Below are 12,175 nucleotides of genomic sequence, written 5' to 3'. Positions count from 1 at the left end.
TTGCCGTTATTGTCATCTGATCTAGATGCCACTGGATGTAGACCCTGCTTGACCGAGTGCGTTCTTGCAGTTGCCCCTGAATATGAAGAGAGACAAAAGGTCTTGTACTCTACTCGGATATCTCTTGAGAAGACGAAGTCAATATTCTATGCAGCGGATAGAGACATCGCGAGATGCCAAGACGCAAAGTCCGAAGGCGACGCAACTTCACAATAAGGCTATAGAGACTTTCCACATATGGTTCCATTCATCTTCTAACGAATCATTTTTTGCGAGGCAATGCGCCCCAACACCGAATCGTGTCGCTTTTTACTATCAAAGGACTCCATCTACTAACCTACACGACTCCCTCAAAAACAAAGCTTTGCAACTTTACTACTTTCCTTCTTCTTCAACATATCATTCGAACCCAGGTAGACACCACATCTCTATGCGGTATACTCCTTCTGCAACAACTTGGCAATAGTGTTGAGCTGAATATTGCTCGTACCCTCGTAAATAGCGCCAATCTTACTATCACGCCAAAACTTCTCGGCGGGGCCGTCGCGGACGAAGCCCATGCCGCCCATCCACTCGATAGCCAGTCCGCTCACGCGGCCAGCGACCTGGCTGGCGTACAACTTGGCCATGGCGGCGTCCATGACAAAGTTCTCGCCCGCCTCCTTCTTGCGCGCCGCGTTGTAGACTAACGCGCGGGCGGCGGCAATCTCGGTGTAGGACTGGGCGATCTGGTGCTGCATGCCCTGGAACTCGCCGACGAGCTGGCCGAACTGCTTGCGGTCGTTCCAGACGTATCTTTTGAATAGTGTTAGTTTTGAAGAATATATATCAGCACAGGGATAGACAGGGGCAATCTTACCTGACGGCGTTCTCCCACGAACCGAGAGCGAGACCAGTCATCTGAGCCGCAATACCGATACGTCCCTCGTTCAAAAGACCAATGGCGTACTTGTATCCCGCACCCTCCTCACCAAGCAGATTCTCCTTGGGGATCTCGACATCGTCAAAGTTGATGACGCACGTGCTGCTGGCCTTGATACCTAGCTTCTTCTCCTTCTTGGCAATAGAGAACCCCTTGGTATCCTTCTCGACGATGAACGCCGTGATACCCTTGTACCCCTTGGACGGGTCCAAGTTCGCAAACACGATAAAGAAGTCAGCCTCCTTGGAGTTGGTGATCCACATCTTGGAACCGCTAATCTTGTACCCGCTCTCCGTCTTGGTCGCCTTGGTCGCCAGCGCAAACGCATCAGAACCACTGACAGGCTCGCTCAAGCAAAAGCTACCGACGGTGCTGGTAGCCAGCTTGGGAAGGAAGCGCTTCTTGAGCTGGCTGCTGCCCCACTTGATGATAGCCGTGTTGACGAGAGTGTTGTGCACATCCACAAGCACACTGACGCTGGGATCGACGCGCGCGAGCTCCTCGATGCCGATGATGGCGCTCGTAAAGTTCATGCCGGCGCCGCCGTACTCCTCGGGGATCTCGACGCCCATGAGCCCCTGCTCAAAGAGCTGCTCCACGATGGCCGGGTCCATGTTCTCCGCCTCGTCCATCTCGCGCACCTTGGGGGCGATCACGTCGTTGGCGAACTTGCTCACCGCCTCCTGCATTGCGGCCTCGACCTCGGAGAGGTGGGTGATGGGCGTCGGGGGGATGTCGGCGATGTCGAAGTGGTCGGCATTGCGGCGGCGCTGGGTGGTGGAAAGGGGTCTTGCGGTCCTGGAGGAGGGAATGGTTAGTGTTATTGAGTACAGACTGGACAAGTTGAAGACTTACTGCTGGAGTGGCGAGAGCGCTCTACCCGGTGTGCAAGTCCTCACCCTTGCGAGAGCAGCAACACCGCGGCTTCCCCTCAGAGCAGGGCGAACGGCCCTGGCAATCGACGACATGGTATAGGATGTGATGTGTATATAGCCTCGAGGTCACTCAAGAAACTCGGCAAAAGCAAGAGACAACAAGGCAAGAAGAAACTCCGGATGCGTGGGAAGATCTGGGGATCGTGGGAACTCCTCGGCTACTTATGGTGTCCCTCGGCCGTGCGGTGCTAGCTAACAGAGAGAGGCAAACGCCCGGACGGAAACGGTCAATTGGTGTCGAACGGTTTCCCGAAATGAAGGGTGAGATGATAAGGTGAGATTAATCGTAGACGGAGAGCAAGTCAGGAGTATGTGGAAGGTAGGCAGGCCACACAAAATAAGTCAAAGATGCGGTGCGCCCTAGACCGTGAACCTCAAAGCCATTCGAAGCCACGGTACCTGGCGGCTGGCGAACAGACACAGCGCCCGCTTCAGCCGAGGATATCCATCCCGCAGCGGGGGGGACACTGGGGGGGGCCAACACTGTCCCAGAGTCCCCAGTTTTGCTCCAAGTCTGGGGGAAAGCCGACGGCGTAGCGAACCCAGACGGGCGAACCAGCCAGGGGGGCTCCGAGTTGGACGGTGACACAGTGACGCTAGAGTCGCTTACGTCAGGACCTGATTTCTTGCAACGGGCATGTGATGCACCTCTAAAGCCGCCCAGTGCGAGCATACCTAAGCCGATGCCGTCCGTGGTCCGAGTGCAAGATCGGAAGTGGGTCCGGGGGACGGAAGGGCTCCTCTGGCCTGAGGCGCCAATTATTATCGTTCAACCCCTTGCAATAGCCAATTGACTTACATAAGCAAAAAAAACAGCTCCAGAGATTCGGATGCACGTATGGTGCTTTCGCGACGATAGCTTCCCGATCGTGACGACAGCAATTGGACGCCGACCACTCTTGACACCTAGTTGCCCGACATGGCCAGCACACTCCTCAGATCCCTCTTCGCCCCGGCGATGAGGCCAGCGGCATTCCCTCGCGCCGCCTCCATCCTCACACCGACAGCCACCATCACCACCCCCCTGATCCGATCCTTCTCCTCGACACCCGTACAAAATGCCACCATCATGCAGGTCCTGAGAGTTCGTCCCTCCCCTTTCCTCCCTACACGATACCCTCACTAACTCTCTTCACTTCAAAGGGCTGCCACAAGAAGGGCAAGCGCGCCCGTCACGCCGTCTCCCCCGCCCTGTCCGAGATCAACGCTCCCGCCCTCAAGGGCGTCTGCCTCAAAGTCGGCATCACCCGCCCCAAGAAGCCCAACTCCGGCCAGCGCAAGACCGCTCGTGTACGTCTTTCTAACGGCCGCCATGTTACCGCCTACGTCCCCGGTGAGGGCCACAACATCCAGCAGCACAGTGTCGTTCTCGTCCGCGGAGGCCGCAGTCAGGATTGTCCCGGTGTGCGGTACCATCTCGTCCGTGGCGCCCTTGATCTCGGAGGTGTGGCCAACCGTGCTACCTCCCGGTCCAAGTACGGTACGATGAAGCCCAAGAAGGCTACTGTTTCTTAAGTTGGAGGAATACACGGGCGGTAGGGGCTGGAATGGGGGGGCTGTGGAAGGGACTAAGAGCGGCAGGGCAGTTTTGCCTTATTGTGGTGTACGACTATTTGACACCCATGAGATACATCAAAGACGTGTACTATTACAATGTACAAAATACCAAAAAAGATTTCACAATGTTCAAACAGGGGTTTAAAAAAAAAATTGAAGTTAAAGCTGGACGAACACCAGACGGACCCTTCCATTTGCCTATATCTACACAGCAAAAGACGTGTCCAAGTCTTGCAGAACCTTTTACGCCACTCCACAGTTGGTACCCATGTGCCTAACCAGTGCCTCTCATCGATGCAGGTAAACTCAATTGGTGGCCTTACCCAAGGCTAGTTCTGGAAATTTGTTGTTACATGCCACTCTCTTATCACGCCCCTGTATTTCTCTAGTCCTGTTGGTTCTCGTAACCCTCGGGCTTGTCCAAACCGTTGATCTCGAAGTAGCGGCTCGTGCCTGTCTCGCTGTTAGTGATGTTTGTGGAAAGTTCGTCGTCCAGTCCAACTCACAAGAGTAGCCCTTCCAGTCAAAGTTGTCCTTGGGGTTGCAGTGGCAGCGTCTGTCGAGACGGACCTTCTCGCCAGTGGGGCAATGGGTGAAGGGAACGTGGTAGTAGGCGATATCGTTGAAGAAATGAATCTGGTCCTTCGGCAGCATGAGACCGGCGGCGATGGAGTGCACAGGCGCGTCACCCCAACGCTCGTAGAAGAAACCACCGTCCTGGTCGAGGGACTCGAAGTAGTCAATGTAGGCCTTGGAGCGGAGCCAGTTGAGGTCACCAACTTCAAAGTTGGACCACTAGTTTCGGTCAGTAACGTCTCTGGTAAACGTCTATTCGTCTGTCAACTTACGAAATGGCAGTGGTTGTAAGAGTCACCACCGTCGTCACTGAGGAAGCCCATAGAGTTGCCCTCGGCAATGTGCTCGGGGTGGTTCTTGATGAACTTCTTGGTGCTGTCCCACAGAGTAGGGATGGTCTCGACGTACTCGTACAAGCTCAGAACGAAGCTGTACTTCTTGTTGTTCTCCTTCATGAAGCGGAACGGATCGTAGTGGATATCGCAGAAGAGCTCAATAGAGGGCTCAACACGCCAGTAGTAGTCGTAGTTCATCATGGCAGGCTGGCGGAAGAAGAAGCCCGACTCGAAGCGGCACATGTGGCGGTAGCTCACAGAGTCGCCGTAGATGATCTTGCGCTGGGCCATGTCCTCACGGACCTTGCGGGCCTTCTCCTGATCAATGTGCTCGGGGAAAGACCAGTGCTCCTTGGGGATTTCGCCGTAGTGAGTCTTGCCGGAAACAAGGGAGGTAGTGACCTTCTTGAAGGTGGCATCGAAGGGCTTGTCGTTCAGGAAGACCCAGTCGTAGTTGTAGCGGCGGTTGAATCTGTCCTCAACCTGACGGATGGAGCGGGCAATGTCCCAGATATCGGAGTTGCGAGCGAGAGTGACGAAGGTGGCATTCATACGCGGGCCGGATGCAATGCCAGAGAGCTCATCCCAACCGGGCTCGTTCGGGGTCATGGCCATGGGCCAGTCCTTGGGGTTGTATGCCTCGCCGACCTTGGGACCCTTGGCTTCGGATTGAGCGGGCTGCTTGGGCTTCTCGGCCTCCTTATTCTCGCCTTGCTGCTGTTGCTGGCCGCCGGCTGGAGCACCGCCGGGTTTGCTGAAAGAGCCATCCTGAAGCCTTACGCCCTCGTAGCTGGAGTGGGAAATGAAGTAGAAAACGGCGAGGCCCTGCGCGAGAAGTAGATGTAAGCACGGGATCATGAAGCTCCGGTGTCGCATAAATCACGGAAATATCGTCGAGATGCAAATGGCATCGTGCCGTCTAGGGATCAGAGCTGACTGCGCTCGCGCAGACAGGCAGCCTGGGATCAACTTACGAAGAAGGCGAAAAGAATGTATCGCACATAGCGTGCTGAGCCTGTCGCCATCTTGACCGATATATACAGGCCTTTGATGGAAGCCCGGGTCGGTTTGAAATGGTTGAAGTAGAATGGAAAAGTAAGAGAAATCCCGTTCTTCCCCCGAGATGAACAAGGGCAACTGGGAAGGGGAGGAGAAAAAAAAAGAGAGGTGCACAGGAAGGGATACGTATTCGTACGAGTCGACGGGAGAGAGGCGGATGGTTTCTCTGGAAAATGTTCAGAGGAGCTGGATTAACAGGAGCGCGCTAGCAGCCAAAGCAGCCCACTGGTTCTGGGGGACCTGAAGAACTCTCACAGGGTTGGGGGGTACGAATGCAGCGTACGCGGTGCGTCCACCCCGAGAAAAGGGAGCGCTAGCAGGAAGTACCGCGACGTGGAATAAAGGGGGTGGGGCGACGACTTGGCCTGAACCCAGGAGGTTCGCAACTCAAAAAGAGCAGTCAGCAGCAGGCAAGTATCTCACGCGGAAATATGTATGGACAGCTACTTTCGCCAGCCAGCTGTAGGTATCGCCCACTTCTCACGATTGAGATTGATGGAGGCAGACCTGAACTCAACAGCTGCATTCGCCCATATTTTCTGGACATGAGCCCCATGCAGAAGCGAGGAGGTGCAATTACGTGCGAGAGTCGCTAAGTCTATCTCCTCTTGAGCATTTGTGAAGACCGACATGCAGAAGAAACAGTTCAACGAAAGCAGGGAGAAGTCGAATACCTACTGAGCGTCCGTACGAATATAGAATATCACGGATACAGACAGGCTGGCGACTGACAGGCCCAGAGTAAGGTACACGAGACATGGATTCTGGACATGGCATGCTTCTGACAACTAAGTATTCTCCACGTATCTCTCTTCGCCGCAGAGGGCTGCCGCGTACCCGTTCCCAACTCTTGGGCTTCCCTTCTCCATATGATCGGGGACAGGGAACGTGGCCACTGTGAGAATCTGTTGCAGCGGCCTCCCGTCAGCCCTGGGACTCTGGTAGACGGGACGGAGTCGACCAGGGGTTGAGAGGTGAGCAGGAGCTTTCCCTTCCATTTGGAAGCTGGCTAGCATCAGCTGGAACCCCATTTAGCACTGGCCGACCGACCCAATGGACGGGAAATCTCTCCGTGTGCCACCCACATTCACCCTGCCATTCGACGGGATCAAGCCGTGATGGTAGACTCAGGGACAAAAGTAAAAGGTGTACCTAAGTAGTCTGAAGCTGGTAATGCTTGCACACATGGTTTCTCCCCCAGAACAGATAATCTTCATGTCTGAAACTCGCTGCCATCCCTTCTGCCCTGCGTTCCAGAGCTTCTCAGCCCCCTGCGCTTTCTTCTGCAATGGACATGTACACATTTCCATTTTGATTGCCCCTGGCAGATCTAGCGGCCTCGTGTAGATTAGCTAGGTACGTTGAGCCCAAGGTCTTGATAAGTTGCCAGGTTTTACTCCGTATTGATCTCCAGATTCCACACAATGATGGACCTGCTATTACCGTACGAGTCGCAATTCTTCTTGCAGCCACAGCAGCCCAGGAGAAAGGTACCTATGCTCAACAATAAGGTAGTGTCAGACCGTGGAATTCTCACCTGGCTCTTGGCGACTTTCCCAGCATCGAATCAATGCAACACATTTCGATAACGCCAAATTGGCTCTCTTGCTAGGCTCGTGTGGCTTCCGTGCCTTTAGCTGCTTGCCGCTCGTATCCCGCCCGGTGCCGTGCAACTGATCGCCGAGCCATTTGCCCCCAAAGCTCGCGCCGAGAGCTCAGCTCAACTACTGCAACCGACTCTACGTCTGCAAACGACAACCTGGTAATACCATATTCAGTTGTCAACATGTGCTCGCGTTCGGGTTTGCTCTTTGCACATGAAAACATTCACATAAGCAGCCCATGCGACTGGCTGATCTTCGACAAGAGACTTACGACCATCCCGAGAGGTGCATGATGCACTGTTGACAGCGGACTGTCCGAAAGATCAGAACACCACACGCAGGGCACAGAGCACTGTGCTGGTCGTGCTCATACCTTACTTATGCCCGCAGCGTCAAATCTGTAACCATGTGCCTTATTTGGTACATGGAGCATTCCGAAGAGACAGCCAGCCACCATGTTCGGTCGTCTATTCTAGTCGAGTGGTCCGGAATCACCAAACGGGATGAACCTGTCAAAACGTCGCTTCCTTGTGCTTGCTTGCTTTGGTGCCTGGTAGGCAGCCAGCACCGACTAGGTGATAGATTCCTGTCTAGCGTCATAAGTGCCCTACGTTCCAACCGATTCTGGCCGACATCGCTCAGCGATATGAACTTGAAATGTGTGTATGACCCTCAACGATCTTTTACTGATGATTAATGCCCGAATCAAGGGAGGCAAGTCAACAGCACAGCGATCTACAAGAGTCGATACAGAAGTCGAAGTGTTCAATGGCATCAGTCAATGTCGTGAGCCTTCTTTCCTCACAATGGGCAGTGAAGATTAATGATGATGGTTTGAGATCCTGCTCTTCTGCCAACACTCAAGTGAATGTTGTTCAAATACTGAGCTAGATTGTCGATCAGACTAGGATATGCGAATGGCTCAGCAGATGTTGAAGGAAGCCTCGGAATGCAAACAAACTGGGAACACTGATCCCAAATTTGTCGAAATGAATATAGATGAAATAGATACATGATTTCCTACAGTATCGAAACGTCAACATCATCATAACGAAACAAAGCGAGTGGTGAGTATTGAATCCAGGCAGTTACTATAAACAGAGTGCTTCATGGCAGCATCTTGGACAAGGCTGGAGACATTCCCAGTTTTCAGTCCATGTATGTCTCATCTTCTCATAATTGAACTTTGGTGGATTAGATACCATTGAATCTGCCATACGAGTGCCTCTATAGACTGTAGTTACATCACCTACGTGAACAAACAGGGTGCAATGGAGGATGGCTGTCACCCATCAAGATCCCTGATCAGGACCCCTCCATCCACATTGGGCGAACAAATACAGGCCACGATGACGAGAGGGGCTATCCCCCAGCCCATCCCCAAGCAGCCGGCGTATGACTAACCTCCCACGTGACCGGAGTCATAGCAGCTCAGCTGTCCAAGCTTGCTCATTGGCTCGGAGTAAGCCATGTAGTGGGGTCCCCAAGGCTCTCGAGCCTCAATTCCTCCCCACGGATGCGAATGGTGCATCACACTCTGGCCATCGCAACCTAACCCCAGCGACGCGACTCTTTTTGCTTCCTTTCACGCTCCGAATCACACCTGGCGCATTGTGTTCAACCTGTGCCTTGGTGAATATCTTGTCTCTGGATGTCAATTCACTGACCAGATTCGGCCACAGCACCCCTGTTTATGCCTTGTCGCTTTGCTCTCGGTTTTGGAATTTGTCTTTGACGACATCATGATAGTTTTGGGAGCTGCTACACCTAAATCCACAGATCTCTCGTTCTCTTAGTGGTAAGTCGCACAATTCTCTTGCGTTCAATCTTGTTTTAGATTCTCGAGAGTCTGCTTGCCATGGCCCCTGTCTCTTTCCCTGTTGTCTTCGTAGCGGCAGCTGCGGCCACTGCCTGAACTCATGAAGGCGAGAGAGATGCCGGGCAACTTCCTTGCCACACCAGTTCAGCCATATTGATCCCACGAAGCGCGAGGGACCACTTTCCCCTGCCCTCCTTGAGCCTTTCAAGACCCATCTTGGTCTCTGGTCTTCTTCTTCCTTCCCTCAACCTACGATCTTCAACATCTCTTCCTCAGCATCTATTTGCCTCACTTCTTCAGAGACCCAACCTCGATGCTGACCACGACCTAGTATACAGCTATTTCTCTTATTTGAAACGAAGACGGACTAGTTGTTCAACATGTCTTTTTTCGGTTTCGACCCGACACGCCCTGCTAGCCACAACACGGCGGCACCAGGCTTCTCGCAGACCCACGATCCTTTCGCCGGCCTTTCTCGCGGCGATGCCGAGGACGACGACGCTGTCGAGTTCGACGATACGTACGATGGACTAGGCGACCAACTCGAGGAGAGCGGTGATGCTTTCAATGATGACACGTTCGGAGGCGGTGGTCCGGCTACCATCTCGAATACTTCTGTTGGAAAGGACTTCGACTTCTTTGGCCAAACTGCAAAGGTGTCTGATGCCATCGAGGAGGAGCAGGTCCGCTACAGCCGTCAAGTTCCAGCCGCCAAGCCTGCTCCCGCACCTGCGCCCGTCCAGCAGCATTACCAGCAGGCCCAGGCTCCGCAGCAATACTACTATCCTCAAAGCCAGCAGGCCCCCAGACCTGTTCGCACTGGCTATGAGAAGTACAAGGATGCGGAACCCATTCCCGACCTACATGTCGATGCGTCGCTTTGGGGCATGCCTTCAAAGAAGAACGCTATCCCAGAGCCTTCCCCGAAGCCGCAGGCTGTCCCGTCCGCCAGCAGGAAGGTCATGAGCCTGGAGGAGGTGGAAAAGGCAATGCGAGAGCAAGCCACCCAACGAACCCCTCAGCCAGCTTTCTCGGAATCTGCGCCGCCTTCTCAGGGCTACCCCGGCCCTGAGTACGGCTACGGACGACCCGAACCTGCCCAACAGCAGTCCTTCCAGGGCGCCGAACATCACCAACAGCGTGGTGGTCAGCCTCACCAGCATCCTGGCCATGGACATCCCGTACAGATCCTGCAGAGACCTCAGTCCATCACCTCCAAGCCGACCCCGCCCATTCAAGGCACTCCCAGCCCGCTCGCACAGCCTCCTCACTCCCAAGCCCCGCCTTCGCAGCCGACTCAGATTCTTCAGAACCCGAACAGACTCTCAGGCGACGCCGCGCGGCTCGGCGCTCATGGCCCTCAAGCTCATCACCAGGCCCATGGACACCAAGGACACCGTTCGCAAGGCTCTATGGGACGTGTTCCGTCCGCCAATCAGCAGCAGCAACAGCAGCAACAGCAACAGCATCTCGCACATCTGTCGGAGGACGAAAAGGCTGCCTACCTTGACCAAGAAACCAAACGTGCTAAGCGCAATCACAAGATTTGGCTCCTGTCTAAGGATAACGGCCTTATGACACCCCAAGACAAGAACTTTGTTACACGTATTCAACTGCAGCAACTCGTCTCGGCCACTGGAAACCCTATCGATAATACCAACGATGATTCGTTGACTGAGGACTTCTACTACCAGGTCCTGAGCCAGATCCGCGGCGGCCAACGTCAGAACCCGAACCAGCCGTTGAATAACTTTGCTCAAACCTACCTCTTTCAGACTGGCAGCCGCCAGGGCAACATGAGAAGACAAGGACGGGCAGCAGAGAACCATGTTCAGCGAATGGAGCAGCAAGTTCAACGTGCTGTCGAGGCTGCCAAGAACAAGCCCAAGAATCCACAGCTGGTCATCGCTGGCAGTCTTGGAAAGATCTCTTTCAGCAATGCCAAGACGCCTAAGCCCCTCCTCAACATCAAGCGAACTGACAGCAGTGGAGATGCCAACCGTCCTGGCAACGGCAAGCGCCATGGTGAGTCGAACAACCTGGATCGCAAGGCCATCTTGCGAAACATTGAGAAGGTCTACAACACCATCATGAAGATGGAAGACCACGCCCGCTTCATTCCCCCTCCGCCTACAAATGGAAATGACGAAGAGTTCCATGCTAAGCATCAGGAATGGTTGGAGACGGCCCAAGGCTACAATGCTCAGCTTTGGAACGATCTTAAGGTCCATGAGCCTATTGGCGCCACCACCCTCCACCCCTTCATTGCGTTCCTGTCCTTCCCCAAGGGCAAGAAGGCCATTCCTCGCGTGTTCCGCCACATCAGCTTCGAGCAGCGCACCACCATTCTGACCATGATCATCATCCACCTGGACCAGCTCGATGTGGTCTATGGAGCTCAGACTACCGACGGCGAGGTCAGCCTCAATGCTGCTATGCGCGAGAGCATTGAGCTCTTCTCCGCAGCTGTCATGCCGAGCCTGTTTGCCTACTTTAATGAGACAGAATTGGACATCGTGACGGGTGTGCTTGGTCTTATTAGCACCAAGTTGAACATTGATCTCATTGCGAAGACTCGCGTGGGCTGCTCCATGCTGACTCTCATTCTGAGTCGAGCCGAACTTTTGAAGCAAGGTGGCGGAGGTAGCCCTCAGCTGTGGGCTGAGTGGTAAGTCAAGAAACATCCAGTCAGCACTCACATGTATTAACAATTCCACAGGGAGCAAACCTTCAACATGTTCTTCAACAAGCTCGAGCCTACTCTCCACCACATCTTCCCCGGTAGCGTCAATACCGGAGAAGACGTTGTGGTTTGGCAGCTCCTCGCTGCAGTTGGTGTCAGTGCCAACCCTGAACAGCAGCAACGCCTGGTCCTTGCCGTCAAGGACCGCGTCCTCGACACCGTCGCGCACGCAAAGACGCTTCCGGGCGCCATGGCAACTACTCGGTTGGCCACTGTCAACCTTTTCATGCACTCCATTGGTTTGGATGTCGAATTGCTTCAGTAAGGGGATGTATGAGTGGAACAGAACGTGCGATCGCGGCGTTTGTTGCGCCTTTCGCGGTTTGAGACGCATTATAGTTGACTGAAGAAACGCGTTGGGATGCTTGGGATATAAAGGATCTTACGATGCATGGCCCGTGATTTTTTGAGGGCTTTGGGGCCGCTACCGAGCTGTGGTACTGGGACTGCAGTTTGATTGAGGCTTCAACATGCGAAGATGGCTTGTCCTATGGCAATATGCACAAACATATCTTGTGTACATTACGCACACGACTCTTATGAGATGGCGTCGCCATATTAGTATCAGGGGTGCGTTGCGTGTTGCTAGTTAGAGCAAAAAGAAAATCTGCATTTAAAGTTTAAG

At 53.9% G+C, this 12,175-nt stretch overlaps 4 protein-coding genes across 4 annotated transcripts; 2 read left to right on the top strand and 2 right to left on the bottom strand.

Moving 5' to 3' along the window:
* Positions 1-231: 231 nt before the first annotated feature.
* On the bottom strand, positions 232-2,369 carry BDP55DRAFT_593168 (acyl-CoA dehydrogenase). Its single transcript, XM_060570946.1, has 3 exons — positions 1,778-2,369; positions 860-1,720; positions 232-795 (listed from the first exon to the last, which is right to left on the bottom strand). Exons 1-3 carry the CDS (start codon positions 1,888-1,890, stop codon positions 429-431), a joined length of 1,341 nt encoding a protein of 446 aa, XP_060423774.1. The 5' UTR covers positions 1,891-2,369; the 3' UTR covers positions 232-428.
* Positions 2,370-2,776: 407 nt separating this feature from the next.
* On the top strand, positions 2,777-3,372 carry BDP55DRAFT_733674 (ribosomal protein S12; the record flags this gene model as incomplete). The annotated part of the gene is made up of 2 exons (XM_060580126.1): positions 2,777-2,941; positions 3,001-3,372. 2 exons carry the CDS (start codon positions 2,777-2,779, stop codon positions 3,370-3,372), a joined length of 537 nt encoding a protein of 178 aa, XP_060423773.1.
* A 427-nt stretch (positions 3,373-3,799) lies between these two features.
* Positions 3,800-5,350, bottom strand: BDP55DRAFT_563906 (glycolipid 2-alpha-mannosyltransferase; the record flags this gene model as incomplete). The annotated part of the gene is made up of 4 exons (XM_060570283.1): positions 3,800-3,867; positions 3,921-4,209; positions 4,263-5,150; positions 5,300-5,350. The coding sequence occupies 4 exons, from the start codon at positions 5,348-5,350 to the stop codon at positions 3,800-3,802; spliced, it is 1,296 nt and encodes a 431-aa protein (XP_060423772.1).
* Positions 5,351-8,763: 3,413 nt separating this feature from the next.
* BDP55DRAFT_680977 (topoisomerase II-associated protein PAT1) lies at positions 8,764-12,162 on the top strand. The gene is made up of 2 exons (XM_060576158.1): positions 8,764-11,475; positions 11,527-12,162. The coding sequence occupies exons 1-2, from the start codon at positions 9,188-9,190 to the stop codon at positions 11,813-11,815; spliced, it is 2,577 nt and encodes an 858-aa protein (XP_060423771.1). The 5' UTR covers positions 8,764-9,187; the 3' UTR covers positions 11,816-12,162.
* Positions 12,163-12,175: the final 13 nt, after the last annotated feature.

The sequence above is a fragment of the Colletotrichum godetiae genome (genome assembly GCF_030913485.1).
Source record: "Colletotrichum godetiae strain CBS 193.32 chromosome Unknown BDP55scaffold_66, whole genome shotgun sequence".
Lineage (NCBI taxonomy): Eukaryota > Fungi > Ascomycota > Sordariomycetes > Glomerellales > Glomerellaceae > Colletotrichum > Colletotrichum godetiae.
This window is presented reverse-complemented; position numbering and strand designations above follow the sequence as displayed.

What these genes read in the sequence shown, in the direction of transcription:
- BDP55DRAFT_680977 (XM_060576158.1), top strand. Translation starts at nt 9,188, where the DNA reads ATGTCTTTTTTCGGTTTCGACCCGACACGCCCTGCTAGCCACAACACG. An exon ending in CCTCAGCTGTGGGCTGAGTG is followed by an intron (nt 11,476 to 11,526) that starts GTAAGTCAAGAA and finishes ACAATTCCACAG; the next exon opens with GGAGCAAACCTTCAACATGT.
- BDP55DRAFT_593168 (XM_060570946.1), bottom strand. Translation starts at nt 1,890, where the DNA reads ATGTCGTCGATTGCCAGGGCCGTTCGCCCTGCTCTGAGGGGAAGCCGC. An exon ending in GCGCTCTCGCCACTCCAGCA is followed by an intron (nt 1,721 to 1,777) that starts GTAAGTCTTCAA and finishes TCCCTCCTCCAG; the next exon opens with GACCGCAAGACCCCTTTCCA. An exon ending in TCGTGGGAGAACGCCGTCAG is followed by an intron (nt 796 to 859) that starts GTAAGATTGCCC and finishes ACTATTCAAAAG; the next exon opens with ATACGTCTGGAACGACCGCA.